The 15,413-nt window shown below is 35.5% G+C and overlaps 1 protein-coding gene across 1 annotated transcript in view; it reads right to left on the reverse strand.

Annotated features, from left to right (window-relative positions):
• Positions 1-7,108: 7,108 nt before the first annotated feature.
• IL15 (interleukin 15) overlaps positions 7,109-15,413 on the reverse strand; it is a 180,388-nt gene continuing 172,083 nt past the window's right edge. Inside the window, exons 6-7 of the mRNA XM_044680656.1 lie at positions 9,129-9,266; positions 7,109-7,579 (exon numbers count right to left, since the gene is read on the reverse strand). Coding sequence (XP_044536591.1) covers positions 7,469-7,579; positions 9,129-9,266 — 249 coding nt within the window. The 3' untranslated portion in view covers positions 7,109-7,468. The remainder of the gene's footprint in view (positions 7,580-9,128; positions 9,267-15,413) is intronic.

Consider the following 15,413-nt stretch of genomic DNA (forward strand, 5'->3'; position numbering starts at 1 on the left):
CTTTAGAACCAATACAAAGTATGATTTTGAGACTGAAGGTAAGGGTTTATTAAATTTTTTTAAAACAGAATGGCTGGGTCAGTTCAGAACTCTACCAACAGTGTATTCATATCCCAATTTTCCAACTCTCCTTCCAACATTTGTCATTTCCTTTTTCTTTTTTTTTAAACCCTTCTGTGTAAGGCAGAAAAGTAGAAAGGACTAGGAAATTGAGGGTAAGTGACTTGCCCAAGGTCACTCAGTAAGGAATTATCTAAGGTCAGAGTTGAGTCCAAAAGATTTCAGGCCTGGTGCCCTTTCTACTGTGCTACTTATCTGCCTCTCCTTTTCTTTTTCCATCATATTAATCAATCTAATAGATATGAAGTTCTTCAGAGTTGCTTTAATTTGCATTTCTATAATCATTAGTGATTTAGAGTATTTTTTCCATTGGCTATATATAGTTTTTAATTTTTTCATCTGAAAAATCCCTGTTCATATCATTTGATCATTTATCAATTGAGTAGTGACTTGTATTCTCATAAATTTACTCTTTTCTATATATTTGAGTAATGAGTTCTTTATCAAACTTTAAAATTTGTTTCCCAGTTTTCTGCTCTGCTTCTAATCCTGACCATTTTGGTTTTCTTTGTGCATATTTTTTTTTAAATTAATGTACTCAAAATTATTCATTTTTATATCCCATAATTCTATCTCATTTGGCCACAAATTCTTCCCTTATCCATAGATATGGCAGATAAACTATTCCATACTCCCCTAATTTGTTCATGTTTATCACCTTTTGTCTCTAAATCATATAATCTATTTTGCTATCTGCTTCCGTTTTATGAGTGAATTTATCTCATTGATATTCACAGTCATGATTACTGGTTGCATATTTCCCTCCATTCCACTTTCACCCCTGTCTATCCTTTTTGTCTCTTTTCACCATGTCCCTCCTTAAAAGTTTTTTGATTCTGACTCCATCTATCCCAATGTGTCCTCCCTTCTACTAGATTCCTTGCTTCTACTATTACCCTCTCCTCCTACTTTCCTATATGGTAAGATACATTTCCATACTCAAATAAGTTTGCATGTTATTCCTCCTTTGAACCAATTCCAATGAGAGTAAAATTTAAGCACTGCCCACACCAAACCATTTTGCCCTACATCACAGAAGCTCTTTTGTACTTCTTTCATCTTCGATAATTTACCCCATTCTTTCTCTGCCTTCCATATTCTTCCAGTGCATCTATCTTTCCAAGCCTTTGTTTTTTTAAATCATCCCATCATAGTCAACTCACAGCTATACCTTCTGCCTATGAACTCTTATTAACTAGCTTAATAATGATAAAGTTTAGGAGTTGCAAATATCATCTTTCCATGTAGAAATATAAAAGTTTGACTTATTGAACCCCTTATGATTTCTCTTTTTTTTTTACCTATTTATACTTCTCTTGAGTATTGTATTTGAAAATCAAATGTTCTTTTCAGTTCTGATCTTTTCATCAGGAACATTTGAAAATTCTCAATTTCATTAAATGTACAATTTTCACCCAAGTTATCATACTCACTATTGCTGGGTAGGTGATTCTTAGTTGAAATCCTAACTTCTTTGCCATCTGGAATATCATATTTCAAGTCCTCCGATCCTTTAATGTAGAAGCTGCTAAGACTTTTGTTATCTGTACTGTGGCTCAGTATTTGAATTAGTTCTTTCTGCTTGCTTGCAATATTTTCTCTTTGATCAGGGAGCTCTGGAATTTGGATATAATATCCCTATTAGTTTTCATTTTGGGAACTCTTCCAGGTGGTGATTGGTATATTCTTTTAATTTCTATTTTGCACTTTGGTTCTAGAATATCAGAGTAGTATTTCTTGAAATATGATATCTGGCAAAAAATTTGAAATTGAAGAGATGCCCATCAATTGGAGAATAGTTAAACAAATTGTGGTGTATTATTATGATGGAATATCACTGCACCATAAGAAATAATGATCTGATTAAAAAAAAACTTGAAAAACTACCCAAGATGAGTAGAACCAAGAGAAAATCATGTATAGAATTAATACTGGAAGAATAAATTTTCCATGTTAAAATTGAAAAAATGAACTGAAAGGTGAAAACATGAAAACTTAATTTGTATGAACATGTCTTTCTCCTGGATACATTTTATGATGTGGGTAGGGCCTGGGATGCTTGTAGGTAAATTCTATTGATATATTAATTGATTTTTTTAAAAATTTAAGAAGAAATATGAAGTTTAGGCTCTCTTTTTAATAATGCTTTTCACCTAGTTCAGTGATTCTTATATTTCACATTTCCTTCCATTGTTTTCAATCTTTTGATTTTGTATTATTGCTTCTTGATGTCTCATGGTATCATCAACTTCCACTTACCCAATTCTAATTTTTTTAAGAAATTATTTTCTTCAATGAGTTTTTGTGCCTCCTTTTCCATTTGGCCAATTCTACTTTTTAAGAAGCTCTCTTCATTTAATTTTTGTACACCTTTTTTTTTTAATTTGGTCTATTCTGTTTTTTAAGGTGTTCTCTTCAGTATTTTCTCATTCCTCCTTTATCAAACTGTTGGCTCTTTTTTCATTATTTTCTGGCATCACATTCATTTCTTTACCAATTTTTCTTCTACCTCTCTTATTGGATCTTCATAATCTTTTTTAAGTTCTTCTGGTTATTCTTTTTTGGCTTGACTGAAATTCATAAATTTTTTTCAGTCTTTGGATGTACCAGTTTTGACATTTTTATCTTCTGAGTTTGTGTTTTAATCTTCCCTGTCCTCTTAGTATGGTCAGGGTTGTTGTTGTTGTTGTTGTTGTTGTTGTTGTTGTTGACTTATTTTTCCAAACTATTCCTTGAATTTTAACTTTAGGTTCAAGTTGGGTTTTGCTCCCAGATGAATGGGAAGAAACTTTAGGTTCTTTGTGTTGCTGTTTTCAGAGCTAGTTCTGGAAATGTGCAATTTTTCAATTTTTCCAAGATGATATGATCTGAGGAGAGGTGTGGTCACTGTTCTCATCATCTGTACTCTGGTATTTAAAAGACCACAAGCATTATCCTCTGCTGTAAGAACTGTGTCCAGGTGCCCCCTCCTCCTAATGCACCTTCTCAACCCAGAACTACACATGAGCAATCAATAGAGTCCTGCTCCCAGTAGCAGAAAAGGGTCTCCTCTAATCTGATCAGCTTTCTGATGCCATTATTCTCGGTGGGCCAAGAGCTCCAGAAGCTGCTTCTATCTGTTCAGTTGCTGCCAAATCCTGCTGCTGGTTTTCTAGGACTCAGACTGTACTGGACTGTGTTCTACTCTGAGACCTTTCTAAGTGATCTTTGTTATCTTGTGATTGAAATTTATTTCAATGCATCATTTTATTGCTTCCGCCACTTCAGAATTGGTTAAGATAATGCCTCACATTGTTTGGAGGAGAATTTGGGAGTGTTCAAGTGAGCCCCTCTCTTGCTCCATATTCTTGGCTCTGCCTGAGCTATTATTATTATTAACAACAACAACAATAATAATTTTTAAGATATGTTAACAATAACAAATAATAAAATCACTGGGCTTACTAATCTTACACTGGTTCTTTGAGGTATTACCAGAGACAACCATTTCCAGACAGCTCTTTGTCCTTATCTGTTTTCAGGAAGAATAAGGTTTCCCATCAGTACACTCAGCACTCCCACCCCAAAATAAAGACTTATCAACAGTTAACAGCTGAGGCCATTGCCTTATTCATATAAAGTCCACTATCCTGATACTGTGGATATAGACATTGATGCTTTATTGATATTTTGTGTAGAATGCTCCCAATTTGAGATGGAAGACAAATATATTACTCTGAGATGATGCTAATGATAACTGACATTTATATGGTGCTTTACATTTTGAACAGTAGTTTGCATACATTGCCATTTATTATCTCCATTTTAAAGATGTGAAAACTTGGGCTTCAGAGGAGCCATGACTCATCCATAGTCGCACAGCTAATACATGTCAAAGACGAGGTATGACCGAAGGCCTTCTTAACTCCAGGTCTTACATTCTATCAGTTTATGCTGTCCCTTGAGAAAGATAGATTGAAGCAAGTCTAAATGCATAAAATAAATACTGTATCTGTGTGTGCATAAGTGTGTGTGTAAGTTGCATATGAAAATCTACATCCAAGGTGTGTTTTTTTTCCTAAGAGAGAACACATAAGTAATTTATTGTCATTAAAAAAGAGAGAGAGAAACAAAGTAATATACAAACTTATGCCTCATAATTCCTGAATTAAGCTTAAGTATTTAACATTAAAAGATTGCATAGTAAAAAGAAGAGGGCATTGGACTTAGAGACAAAATGTCCAAATCCCGCCCCCTAGATGCTTAAGATTATTGTCTTTTAGTCTTTTTTTTTAACCATGTCCAACTCTTCATAACCCCATTTGGGGCTTTTTTTTTGGCAAAGATCCTGGAGTGGTTGCCATTTCTTTTGTCAACTCATTTTATAGATGAAGAGACTAAGTCAAAGTGGGCTAAGTAACTTACCCAGAGTCATACTGCTATTAAGTATCTGAGGTCAGACTTGAACTCAAAAACGTGAGTGTTCCTAACTTTAGGCCCAGCATTCTATCCTCTGTACCACTTAGTGGCCCCTCGGATCATAAACCTAGAATCTATAGGTACTTTAGAGACCACCTAGTTTAATCCTTTCAACTCCAGCCCCTCCACTCCACTCCTCTCCTGCTTATTTTATAATCAAGGAAACTGAGTTCATGGTCAGGTTAGGTGTCTTGCCCAAAGTCCAATAAGTTATGTCACAGGTAGAATTTGAACTTAGGTTCTCTGATCCCAGAACCAGCATTTCTTTCTGCTATTCCAAAATACCTTCATGTCTTTGTGAGTATTGGCGCCCAAGAATCTTCATCTGTGAAGTAAGGGAATTAGAGTCAATGTCCTCTTCAGTTCTAAACTTAATGATCCTATGAAGTGTGAAAGTCTCTTAAATAAAAGAGTATTTACACATATGTGAATGCATTATCATATCTATGCACGTGTATATATTTATCTGCATAATTATACACATACATATGCATGTAAATATATATACACCTGTATATTTATACATGCAAGTGTATAAATTTGTATATATATATGTATATATGTATATATATATGTGTGTGTGTGTGTATACAAGTATAGTGTAGAGTGTGTATATGTGGAGGTCTTTCTGCTGCCAATGCTACAACTTGGCCCTTAACAGTGGTGCATAAATGCTATGCACTGTTAGCACTATCAAAGTTTTGCCAGTAAGATCATTGTCAGTCCTCCCTAGATCTATTTTTCCCCATTGCAGGCCTACTACTATCTGGTGCTGAGAGCACTATAGTCCATATTTCTTTCAGGCCATGATGATACCACTGGAATTAAGGCTCATTACTCATGAGAGATTTGATCTTATGTTTGTCAATCTCACTGGACCCAGTTCTCTAAAAAAACACCCCAAAGAGAATTATAAACCCAGGGAGGCCATCCAGTTTCAGGTAGGAGGATATTCTGGGAAAGGGAGAAAAAGAAAACGTGTGTGTCTGTGTACATACACATAAGGAATATGGATGAGATTCATTCATTGTTGTTCAGTCGTTTCAGTTGTGTCTGACTTTGTGATCCCATTTGTGGCTTTCTTGGAATGTGAGTGGTTTGTCATTTCCTTTTCCAGCTCATGTTACAGATGTGGAAACAGGCAAACTGAGTTAAGTGACTTGTCTAGGGTCACCTACCTATTAAGTGCCTAAGGTTGGATTTTAACTCATCTTCCTGACTCCAGATTCAGTACTCAATCCATTGTGCTACACCCACAAAATGGGGCATTCATTCATATTCCATTAAAATAAACATCACCAAATCCCTGAGAACATGTTCCAAACCTTCTGTAGAGACATTTTCTGTCAACTATTAAAGAATATAGAATAGATATAAATCAAAACAGTTTCTTTAATATAATAATCTGAACACTGTGGATACTTTGTAACCTGAGTTATGTGCTACACATTGAAAAGGCAGAAAATAAACAATACAATGGGTAATTTTCTTCATAGGTTTAAAGATGAAAGGGTCCTCAGAGGCCATCTAGTTTAATATTTTCATTTGACGGAAGAACAAACAGATGCCCAGAGTTTGTGATTAGAGGGTAGATTCGAACACACATTCTTGGACTCCAAAGCCAAAGTTCATTCTACTGGGTACCACATTGCCTTTTTCTTTGATTTGGATTTGCCTTTTACCTTTTGCCTGAAGTCCCTAGTTTGGGAAAAGAGCATCAGGCTTTGTCCTCCAACATCTGTTATTTCCCCAGGACCATCAGGCTAGACGCTCTTTTTTTTGTGGGCCAACTCTTTGCCAACTTAACCTGAGATGTTTATAAACGTTCCATTGTAATGGCTGTGATATCGCCGTCTTGTCTCATATGTCACGGTGGAGCAATGTTGAGGACGGAGGTTGATAAGAATCATTATAATAGCTAGCATTTATATATTATGAACTATGTGCCTGACACCATGCTAAGTGCCAACTATCTTACCCTCACAACAACCCTGGGAGGTAGATACTATTATTCCCATTTCATGGTTGAAGAAATAGGCTGCATTGTATGTAGGAAGACTTCATGAATACTTCTTTGTCATCCATAGATGGAGAAAAAAGCACTTTATATGTGAATGACATAGATATTAAAATAAAGATTTTCAACTCACAGAATCCTAGTTTGAGATGAATCCAACTTTTGAAAGCATTCAAATCTGACCTCAGACTAGCTGTTTGACTTTTGGCAAATCACTTTAACTTCTGTCTGCCTCAGCTTCCTCATTTGTAAAGTGAAGAAAAATATGGATAATAGTACTATCTCCCAGGGTTGTTACAAGGATAAGATGAGATAATATTTGTAAAGCACTTTGCAAACCTTAAAGCTCCATATGAATACTTGCTATTATTATCTAACCCAACACCTTCCTTTTACAACTGAGGAAACTGGAACAACTCCAGAAAGGTTAGGTGACAAAGTTAGGATGCTGTAGAGGCAGACTCTTTCCCCTCCAAATCTAGCCCTCTTTCCACTATACTCTGTTGCTATCTTGTTTCATTTCTTTTCTTTCTAACAATCTTGTTCAAAAATGTCTATACTTTCGATGTGAGGCCTATTTCAGGGCAAAATAGCCTTTATTCCCATCCCATGTCATTTAGGTACAAGTTAAAACTCCATAATAAGACATTGTAGAGTTTCACTAATAAATTAAAAACAAAAAGCCAAAAAAGGGCACAAGACACTTCTTGGTTCATTTTCCATCTTTGTTCCAGGAAGTGAATTAATTCTACAGTCTTCGTGAATATTGAATAGAAACACATATTTGCCAGCACATGGAGAGAGGTCTTTGCCTAAAGAAGGTCATGAAGAAAGTTGTCACTGAGAGAAATGCTGAAGAGACAGCAAACGACATTAAGCAGTGCCAATAAATGACTGGACCATGTGTATGAAGCTTTTTAAAAATTCTCCCACGTTTTTTTCTTCCAGTTCCTCACATTCTTTGCATCCTGATTCTGCTATGTTCTGCCAAAGAAGAAGAGAAAAAAAGGATGACTGTTGCAAGGCAAGGCTCCATCCTTGTTCCTGGTGGTAGCCTAACCCCTGAGCCAAGAACCTGAGATTCCCAGAAATTCCTGGGTAGACCTTACAGAGGAGGTAAGAAGGGACTCTGGGGATATGTTTTTCCATTACTACTGATAAAGGTTGTAACAAAATCATAATCATAACTACACTGGTCTGAATTAACCCTGTGAAACTATTATTCTCAAACAAAAAGTTCTCCCTGATTGAAAATTTTATTTCTACTACATGTGATTAAATCCAATTTAAACTTTAAGCACTTTAGACTCTTATTTTCTGTGCTGATTCCAAAGCAAATTGGAAAAAAAAACAAAGCAAAGTGCCTATTCATTGTGAGGCATCGTTTAGGCAGTTTAGATAAAAAGAAAAAGAAACATACAGTCTCTGAGGCTAATAATTTAATGAAAACCATTAGAAACAATATTTAACTGTCTGAAAGGCTTTGCAAAGTCCTTTGTTTCTTTGAAGATCTAAGCATTCCCTGATCATCCTAGCCCCCCCACGCCCACCCCTGTCAGAGCTTGTCTCGTTCCAATTGTTATGTATTACTTTTACAAAACTTATCTGTGTACTCTATATTGCCCTAGTTAGAAAATAAGCTCCTTGAGGGCAGAGCCTGATTGATTTTTGCCTTCATCAGCCCAGAGTGGGTACTTCATGCTTGTTGAATTTGATTTGAAGCTTTTGGGGTTTCAGTTTCTTTCTTTATAAAATGAGGATGTTAGACTGGAGGACCACTAAAGTCACATCCAGATATAATTCTATGTTTCTGTGAATTATTCTAGAGAAAAGTAGAAAGAACAAGTTTATTAATTGTCCTAGAATGTAAATTTCTTGAGAATCCCATATCTTATTCTTGGTATGTATCTGCAGCAAAGAATCTAGCAAATACTCAGTGCTTAATCAAGGCATGTTAATTGGCCCAATTTTACATGATTCTCCCCACACACACACAAACATTCTTTTTTTTACTTCAAATTTGAATGGTGCTCATCTAAAAGGTGAATGTAACTTCTCTATGTTCAGATGATTTCTGGAAAGTCTCCATTCAATCTCACCAATCACAATGAATATTATCTAGGAATTATGTATAAACTAGAAGAGTACCAATTGTATCAGATTAGAAATAGTAATATTTACTCATTGCAGATGAACTCCCCAAGCCTTTTTCTCATTCTGGGAAGATGCCAGATCACCTGGCTCTCTATTTGACCAGACCGAGTTCCTCCCAGACCCAAGTGATCTAGCCAAAAGGGTTTAAGAATTCCTTTAGAATCCCTGCTTTTGGTTTTGCTGAAATTTTTTTCCCTCTTTCCTTTTTTTTTATTCTTTGTTATAAAGGGTTGCTCTCTGGGAGGGACAGAAGGGTAGAAATATAGGAGGAAAAGCAGGTGATAGAACAAAATATATCAATAAATATCTACTAAAAATAAAACCAGACAAAGACAAAGCTATATTCTATTTTTATTTTAACAGTACAGAAAAAGCTCACCCCATCTGATGAAAATGTGGAATTGGCAAGGATGATGATATTTATCACTGTTTCACTGACTTCATTGTTATTGCTTTCATAAGAAATCACATGAAGCTCTTGAAGGAAGCACCTCAACGTGGTGATTTTGCAACTTGGCTGCAATGAGAATTGAAAAAGAGCTGCCTTACAAGAATTCATTGCTTTTTTAAAAACTATGTAATTACATATTTTAAAAATCTGGACCAAAAAGTCATTTTGTTCAAACATTTCCTAAGGAAATAAATAACATGATTCAAGATGTTATCCCGTTGAATCAGCTAACTTGAGGAGTTTTAACTGGCAGAAAACCAAAACAAGACTCTACATTCAGAATAATTCACATTATTTTTTAAACCCTTACTTCCTGTCCTAGTAACAATTCTAAGACAGACAGGCAAAGTCTAGGTAAATGGGGTTAAGTAACTTGCCCAGAGACATAAAATTAGGAGGCCAAGAATCTAAAATCTTATAAGGGCAAGAAACACACTTCAGGGCACAACTGGGTAGCTCAGTGGAGTGAGACCCGGGCCTAGAGATGGGAGGTCCTAGGTTCAAATCTGGCCTTGGACACTTCCCAGTTTTGTGACCCTGGGCAAGTCACTTGAACCCCATTGCCTACCCTTACCACTCTTCTGTCTTGGAGCTAATACACCATATTGACTCCAAGATGGAAGGTAAGGGTTTAAAAAAAAAAAAGAAAAAGAAAAAGAAAAAAAGAAACACACTTGAGCCAGGTAGATATGCACAAGGTAAAAGTAAGAGGCTGGAGCAGAATCTCTTGGGCTGCAAATGAGACCAAGAAGGCAGGAGTAGCAATCATGATCTCAGACAAAGCTAAATAAAAATGGATTTGATTAAGAGACAAGAAAAGTAATTACATCTTGATAAAAAGCAAAATAATGAAGAAATGTCACTACTTAACATATATGCACCAAATGGTATAGCATCCAGATTTTTAAAGGAGAAATTAAAGGAGCTTATGGAGGAAAATAGGTAGTAAAACCATATTAGTGGGGGACCTCAACCTTCCCCTAATAAAACTAGATAAATAGAACCAAAAAAATAAATTAGAAAGAAGGGAAGTGAATAAAATATTAAAGAAATTAGAGCTAATAGATATCTGAAGAAAACTGAATAGGGAATATTCCTTATCTTCAGCAGCACATGGTACATATAAAATTTCAAACAAATATTTAAAAGCAGTAATAATAAAGGCATTTTTTTCAAATCGTAATGCAATAAAAATCATAATTTATAAGAGCCTATGGGGAGGCAAATTTAAAATTAATTGGAAACTTAGTAATCTAGTTTTTTAAAACTAGTGGGTCAAAAACAAATCATAGATGGAGTTCTAGTGGTGGAGCCAAGATGGTGGAGTAATCCTCAGCAGTTTTGTGCTACCAGAGAGAAGCTAGAAAAAGGAGGGAAGAGTAAGCTAAGAGCGAGATATAGCCTCACACCCCATATCTGCTGTCTGAGGTTCTCAAACTTATGCCCGAGCCAATATCCAGACTCTGAGTCCCTGCCTGAGAAAATAGAGGTACAAGCCAATCCATATACCTTGAAACTTCAAACCTGTGAAGTCCACAGCCCCAGCCCAGGGAATTCTAGTCTGAGCATGGGACAAAGACTTAACTCACACATTGGGGTAGATTATAGTAATAAGTACTTATCTTTTTGCCTAAAGCTCAGGATGAAGCTCCAAAAAAGGAAAATCAAGGATGTGCCTGATTGGATCAAGTACACATGAAACCAAAAACTTGAGACTAAGCCAGAATCTCGAATTTGACCATCTCCCTACCTGATCAAGATGAGAATGAGATGAAAAGCTTATACCTAAGCCTGAGGCAAGTCTTTAAGCTATCAGCATCTCAAGAGTCAATTGAATCAGTAGAGGAAGAGGGCTCTGAGAGCTCTTAGCCCTCAAACCATCATATCATCCTCCCAAGCCTACCTATAATTAGATAAGAAAAATGAGGGGGGGGGGGAAAGCACCTAACTAAAGAATTTTTATGGAAACAAAGAGCAAGGTATAGACACAGAAGGGAACAATGAAAGCAAAGGAAATACAACTAAAGTCCAAAGGAAAAATATGGATTGAACACAGATTCTGGAAGTACTCAAAAAGGTCTTCAAAAACCAATTAAGAGTGACAGAGGAAAAGTGGGAAAGAAAAATGAAAGTGATGCAAGGAAAAAGGAAAGTGATGGAAGAAGAAATGGGTCAATTGAAAAAAGGAGAACCAAAAACTGACCAAGGGAAATCAGGCCTTATAAATCAGAACTGACCATCTAGAAACTAGTTATTTCATGAGAAATCAATTAAGCAAAATCAAAGAAACAAAAAAATAGAGGAAAACGTGAAATATCTTATTGAAAAAAAACTGACCAAGAAACTAGATCTAGGAGAGACAATTTGAGAATTATTGGACTACCTAAAAATCCATGATCAAGAAAAAACCCTGGATATCATATTATACGAATTATCAAAGATAATTGTCCAGAGATCTTCGAACAAGAAAATAAAATTGAAAGAATTTATAGATCAGACAGAAAGAAATTCTCAAATGACAACTTCCAGAAATATAATGGCTAAATTCAAGAGCCACCAAGCCAAGGTAAAAACACTTCAACCAGACAGAAAAAAAAAAAACCCAAAACATTCAAATACCATGGAGCTACAATCAGGATCACATAGGACCTAGTGACTTCTATATTAAAGGATCAAATGTCATGGGATATATGATATTCAGAAAGGCAAGATATCTGGGTTTACAACACAGAGTCACTTATTCTGCAAAACTGAGTATATTCTTTCAGAGAGAAAAATGGACACTCACCATTGATTGGGAAATGCCTTGATAATGTGATATATGTTGGTGATGGAATATTATTGTGCTGAAAGGAATAAAGAACTGGAGGAATTCCATTTGAACTGGAACAACCTCCAGGAATTGATGTAAAGTGAAAGGAACAGAACCAGGAGAACACTGTACACAGAGACTGATACCTTATGGCACAATGGAATGTAATAGACTTTTCTACTAGCAGCAATGCAATGACCCAGTACAATTCAGGGGAACTTCTGAGAAAAAATGCTTTTCACATCCAGAGAAAGAACTGTGGAAACAGAAATGCATTAGAAAAATATGTGATTTATCATGTAGTGCAATAGGGATATGACTGGGGTTTTGATGTTAAAGGATTGCTCTACTGCAGATATGAATAACATGAAAAGAGATTTTGAACAATGATACATGTATAACCCAGTGGAACTGCCTGTCAGATTCAGGAGTGGGGAGGAAAGAGCAGGGGCGGGGATTGTGAATCAAGTAATCATGGAAAACTAATAAACAGTATAACAATCAACAAGTATCTGCAATGGGAACAAGTTAGAAGCCTTCCCAGTAAGATCAGGAACGAAGCAAGGATACCCATTATCACTTCTATTATTTAATATTGTACTAGAAATGCTAGCAGCAGCAATTAGAGAAGAAAAAGAAATTGAAGTGATTAAAGTAGGCAATGAGGAAATTAAATTATTACTCTTTGCAGATGATATGATGGTCTACTTAAAAAGTCCTAGGAAACCAACTAAAAAGCTAGTAGAAATAATTAACAATTTTAGCAAAGTTGCAGGATACAAAATAAATCCACATAAATCATTAGCATTTTTATATATTTCCAACACAACTCAGGAGCAATAGTTAGAAAGAGAAACTCCACTTAAAATCACTCTAGACAATATAAAAACTTAGGAATCTGCAATGACAAACACGGGAATTATATGAACACAACTACAAAACACTTTTCACATTATTAAAACTAGATCTAAATAATTGGAAAAACATTAATTGTTCATGAGTAAGTTGAGCTAATATAATTTAAAATGACAATTCTTCCCAAATTAATTTACTTATTCAGTGCCATACCTATCAAACTACCAAAAAAACTGTTTTATACAATTGGAAAAAATTATAACAAAATTCGTCTGGAAGAACAAAAGATCAAGAATATCAAGGGATATAATGAATAAAAATGTGAAGGATGGTGGCTTAGCAGTACCAGATCTTAAACTGTATTATAAAGTAGTGGCCCTCAAAACAATATGGTACTGGCTAAGAGACAGGAGGATGGATTAGTGGAATAGACTAGGGGTAAATGATCTCAGCAAGCTAGTGTTTGATAAACCTAAAGATCCCAGGTTTTGGGACAAGAACTCACTATTTGACAAAATCTTCTGGGAAAGGTGGAAAACAGTATGGGAAAAATTAGGTTTATATCAATATCTCACACCCTATACCAAGATAAATTCAAAATGGATAAATGACTTAAATAAAAAGAGTAAAATCATAAATAAATTAGGTGAACATAGAATAGTATACCCATCAAATCTGTGGGAAAGGAAGGAATTTAAGACCAAGCAAGAGACAGAGAATATTAAAAAGTATAAAGTGAATGATTTTTGTTACATTAAAATAAAAAGGTTTTGTACAAATATAACCTGCAACCAAAATTAGAAGGGAAGCAACAAACTGGGAAAAAAAATTTTTATAACACAACTCTCTGTCAAAGTTTAATTTCTCAAATATAAGGAACTAAGTTAAATCTAGAAAAAAATCAAGCCATTCCCCAATTGACAAATGGTTAAGGGATATGAATAAGCAGTTTTCAGATGAAGAAATCAAAACTATCAATAATCAAATGAAAAAGTGTTCTAAATCCCTCTTGATTAGAGAAATGCAAATTAAAACAACTCTGAGGTACCATCTCACACCTAGAAGACTGGCCAATATGACAGTAAAGGAAAATAATAAATGTTGGAGGGAATGTGGCAAAATTGGAACACTAATGCATTGCAGGTGGAATTGTGAATTGATCTAACCATTCTGGGAGGGCAATTTGGAACTATGCCGAAAAGGTTTTAAAAGAATGCCTGTCCTTTGATCCAGCCATACCACTGCTGGGTTTGTACCTCAAAGAGATCATAAGGAAAAAGATTTATAGCCTCACTCTTTGTGGTGGTAACAATTTGGAAAATGAGGGGATGCCCTTCTATTGGGGAATGGCTGAACAAATTGTGGTATCTGTTAGTGATGGAATCCTATTGTGCTGAAAGGAACTGGAGGAATTCCATGTGAACTGGAACAATCTCCAGGAATTGATGCAGAGCAAAATGAGTAAAACCCAGAGAACATTGTACACTGTGGCACAATCCAATGTAACAGACTTCTCTACTAACAACAATGCAATAACTCAGGACAATTCTGAGGAACTTATGAAAAAGAACACCATCCACATCCAGAGAAAGAATTGTGGGAACAGAAATGCAGAAGAAAAATATGATTGACCATGTGGTTTGATGGGGATATGATTGAAGTTTTGGCTTTGGAATAACACTCTACTACAAATATGAATAATACGGAAATAGGTTTTAAACAATGATACTTGTATAGCCCAGCAAAATTGCTTGTTATCTCCAGGAGCAGGGAGGGAAGAGCAGAGGGAAAGAACATGAATCATGTAACCATGGAAAAATATTGTAAATAAATTAAACAATTAAAAAAAGAAATATTTGTTTTCAATGGTGAGGGGAAAGGGCTAACACTTCAATCAAAGGGTCCTGATTTGAGTCTGCCACTTATTATCTGTCTGATCTTGAACAAACCACTAAATCTATAATTATATGAAATCTGGCTCAGCAACTTCTTTGACTCAATGACTTAAATCTGGAGGAGACCTTGGAGGTCATCTACTCTATTGTCCTCACTATTTTACAGATGAAATAATTTTCTCAGGTCATCCAGAAAGTAAGTGTCAGATGCAGGATTTGAAACAAGTTCTTCCAACACCATATTCATTGCCTCTTCTACCATACTACATTGTTTCCATTGTTTTTATTCTGTTCTCCGAAGCCGGGCAACACAATCTAATCTCTCCTCTATGTGACAGCACTTTAAATATTTGAAGACATTTAACTTGACCTATGTCTTCTTTTCTCCAGGATAAGAAATTCTAGGTCCTTCAATCCATTTTTGAATGACATGGTTTCTAGACCCCTTGCCATTTTGGTCACCCTTCAGCCTGTCAATATCCTTCCAAAAATTTGGTGGGCAGAACTAAACATAGTATTCTCCTTTTATAGATGAGGCAGTGGAAAACTGGAAAGACTAAGTGACTTAGCCATGGTCATACATGTAATAAATGGCAGAGATGAGATTTGAAGCTTGATCTTTGGGTTCAACATACAGAACTAGCTTCAGTA

Source organism: Gracilinanus agilis, chromosome 6, assembly GCF_016433145.1.
Source record: "Gracilinanus agilis isolate LMUSP501 chromosome 6, AgileGrace, whole genome shotgun sequence".
NCBI lineage: Eukaryota > Metazoa > Chordata > Mammalia > Didelphimorphia > Didelphidae > Gracilinanus > Gracilinanus agilis.